The sequence below is a fragment of the Grammomys surdaster genome, unplaced genomic scaffold (genome assembly GCF_004785775.1).
Source record: "Grammomys surdaster isolate TR1022 unplaced genomic scaffold, NIH_TR_1.0 125167, whole genome shotgun sequence".
NCBI classification, from domain to species: domain Eukaryota; kingdom Metazoa; phylum Chordata; class Mammalia; order Rodentia; family Muridae; genus Grammomys; species Grammomys surdaster.
The window spans coordinates 419,667-423,370 of record NW_021620060.1 but is presented as its reverse complement, the minus strand read 5'-3'; the positions used below and the strand labels follow the sequence as shown (position 1 = coordinate 423,370).

Here is a 3,704-nt window from a genome sequence, read left to right as displayed (position 1 = left end):
AGGGAGTGAGATGGAGTTCTTACCAGCTGCTCTGAGTGCAGTGGCTCCTGGATGACTCAGGATTCAGTTTCTCCACAGGACAGGAGCAGACCAACTCTGTGTCTGCTCCAGTCCCAGGGACCAGGCAGAGGCCGAAGGGAAGTGGAATTCCGCTGTTTATTACTTATTTTCATCAAACATTACCCCTTCCTGGTTCCCCCGCATCACTGAGACCCCTCTTCATCCCCATCTCCCATCCCCCACTCCCTTCTTTTTCCATAGATATGAAGAAACTACACAAAAGACCATCTTTAAAGATGTAAATTTATCAATTGTGGCTCTTCTTGTGTTTATATGAATGGGAGATTCAACCATTTAAAATGGATACAGGTTGGCCTATAGACAGAAGTCAAAAAGAGCTACTTGTTATCCCCTTTGATCCACTTTCAACAGAGAGGGGATATTCTCTGTGAAAGTCCCTGCTAATTTAGTAACTTTACTTTAAGGGAAACTATTTTCAGGATGATGCAAATACAGTTTGTTAAACCTGCAGCAGGAAAATGACAAACAGTTTGGGTGGTGTAAATTAACCAGCATATGTGTTTTTTCCTCTCTCTTTTTTAACAGCTTAAAAGGTCAAAATTACACCTGGAGACAGAAAGAGTATCCTCAGAGTCAGAGATTAAAATTCATTCACTGCCTCACACAGAATACCTGCTCAGCGGGGAGATAATAGGGGAGTTAAACTGTTTGACTAAAGAACGGATGCAGTATTCTGCCACCTGCAAAACTGTCGTGGAGGTCAGAACAGCTCCCCTGTCTTGCTGCTGTATCTCGTCCAATGTCTGGTATCAAAATCAGAATGTTTTTAATGTTTAGCATGTGTCTAGGGGCCAGTGGCAAAGTGTGTTTTTAAATAGGAAAGGTAAAGGGACTCATTATTTACCAATGGATACGTTCTATACATAACTGTTAGTTGAAAACGGCTTGTTCCTGGATAAATCATGCTGAACCAGCCCGGTTCCTATGAGACAGGTCCTTTATTGAAAGGGGGGAAGAAACGAGGAAAAGGAAAGAGAATGAGATGGGTCGGGAGTCTCTGTCTTTTATCTGGGCCTTGATGTAGATAACCTCGGTGATGAAGCACACAAGTGATGCGGTTGAGAAAGTGTGCAGCGGTTGCCATGGCAACATAGGCAGGAGGGCCCTGGTTGCCTAGGGATGGCGTCATCACTGGATTCAGAGGCTAGCTGTAAACAGCTTCTGATGCTAACAATAATGCCGTAGCAAAATAGCTTCAAAAGTGAGCCTACCACAATGAAATAATTTAATCAGGAAGTCTGAGCCATTTGAGACGTTTCACTAAGATGTATATAGAGTTTAGGTCTAGGCAAATTCTTACTTAAATGAAGATTTTAATCTTGCTGTGTGATTTTTGTTATTTGTGAATTCATCAGAATAAAATTGTCCTTATTTAAAAAGGACAAGAAAATGAAAAGAATGTGCCATAAATTGTAAGATAAGGAAAGCGGGGAAGAGTCAGCACTGGAACGTACTGGTAGGAACACCGATCAGAGGGGATACAAAGCTTCCCTCCCCCTCGAGACATAACTGAGGATAAAAATCATCAGTGAACTAGGGGTTCCCAATGGCCTCCAAAAGAATAATGTTCACCCATGAAAGAACAGGGAAGATACAAAACCAGAGTCTTTTTAAACCTGTAGGCAAAACCATTATCTGGAAATGGTTTTCCAGGAAACACAAGGAGACAAATAAATCAGCGAAACCAAGAGAGAATTGTCTGCTTTGTCTACAATGTGGGACATTCTGAAGGACAAATGACCTGACATTTTAGCACATCAGTGGCATTAAGTGGGAGCAGGAAGAGGGAGAGAGAATATTAATACAAATGGAAACAAGAGACATAACACCCATGTGTAATTGCTGTACTTCAGATTAACCAAGTATAAAAAATATATTGGAGACATTTTGGAAATTTTCCATATGAATATCATGCTTTTATAAGCAGATCTACGTGAAGAGACAATTTTTTAAAGTGTGGTTCTAGGAGCCTTCAAATATCATTCTAAACGTGAAGATGTTTAACTAATAGAAAAAGCATTTGTCATATATTTTAGGAATAGAGTAGGTAAGACTGAGAAGGCTGTGGTAAAAGAAGAAATTGAATTTTAGCAGGGACATGTGTTTCTTAAAGAAAAGATACTTTTATAAGTGGGAAAAGAGGCTTGCAAGTCCAAGGGGTGTGGATGGGTAGAGTTGGTTATCTTAACTCTGGACTAATGCTCAAGGGCCAGTATTTTTCTTTGTATTTTAGTTTAGGTATATGAGAGCACAGAGAAAGAAGCACAGTGTTGGTGGAGTATTTCAGCTGAGTTTCACAAAGCTTGGCACTTGAATGAGTTACAGAATGTCTAGATATCAGTCATAGGTGATTTAAATCTGATGCTTATGCATGGGTACATAAAAGAACTCATATGTGTGTATATACATGCACACAAAATCATCATTATTAATTGGAGGCTGGTAATTCAGGCATGGATTTTATATAGCTAGCTAGTCTCTCACTGAGCCTTTTAGATCTCTATAGATGGATGTTTTAAGCAAAATAATCACATTTATTAGTAGCAGCACAGAAAAAATACATACATGTAACATTCTGCATAACTAGGATTTGAATAAAAACACTAGCAAGCATTTATTAAGGCCCTGTATACATAGCAAACCCACCACAACCAAGCACAAGACCTCGCCAAATTCATGGGACACTGTTTTCCATCATGATAAACAGGCATGTTCAAAATAAAAATCTGAAAGCCTTCAGAAGAGAAATCAATAAGATTGATCATGCACTAGTTATTTTGAACTGTCAACTTGACACAGTCTGGGAAGAGGGAGTCCTAATTAGAAATGACCTGAATCAGGCTGGCGTGATAGGCCAGCATGCGAGTGCATCTCTAGAGGATTGTATTGATTTTCATCTGATGGAAGATGGAGCCCTTTGTTGGTGGCCCTGTTCCTTACCCAAGGAGACTGTAAACAGTAAAAGAGAAGAAAGAGAGAGAGCTTAGCTAAGAGCAAGTAAGCAAGATGACCATGCATGGGATGTGACCAGTTGCATGACCTCCTGCATACCTTAACCAAAATGATGGACTGTTACTTGGATTGAGAAGCTAAAAACACCACATTGACCAAATGATTTTTTTTTTTTGGTCAGAGTATTTTAATCACAGAAACAGAAAAGAAAGTAGGACAGCCCTTAAATGCACCCTGAGTCCTAGCCTTCCACAATTCTCCAGTCACCATGTAACAAGTAAAGAGCACTACAGAAGATAGTGAGTTTGATGAATTTTGAAACTGTATTCAATAAAGTGGCTGAAATCATAGGCCAGCTAAAGCTACAAAGCAAGAGCAAGACCTGACAAACAAACAAAAATAACAACAAAAACAAATACTGCCAAAATTTAAGGACTTTAAGGTTTATTTGACAGAAAGGAGATACTTCAAACCACTAGTATCCAAGTGAAGGACCAGAAATAACAGACCATGAAAACAAAGACTGAACATAAAATGGCCTTCTGTTGATTTCCCCCATCAATGCTGAGCATGCGCCCTGCCTTCTCTAGATCTACTGTAAGAATGCTGAGCATGCGCCCTGCCTTCTCTAGATCTACTGTATGAATGCTGAGAGGGAGCACTGCCTTCTC

General features: G+C 39.8%; 1 protein-coding gene across 2 annotated transcripts in view; it reads left to right on the top strand.

The window, feature by feature from the left end:
* Nucleotides 1–3,704, top strand: part of Slc9c1 (solute carrier family 9 member C1) — a 75,280-nt gene that overhangs the window by 61,384 nt on the left and 10,192 nt on the right. For both annotated transcript variants that reach the window (XM_028785241.1, XM_028785242.1), the window contains one exon: nt 607–780. In XM_028785241.1, coding sequence (XP_028641074.1) covers nt 607–780 — 174 coding nt within the window. The remainder of the gene's footprint in view (nt 1–606; nt 781–3,704) is intronic.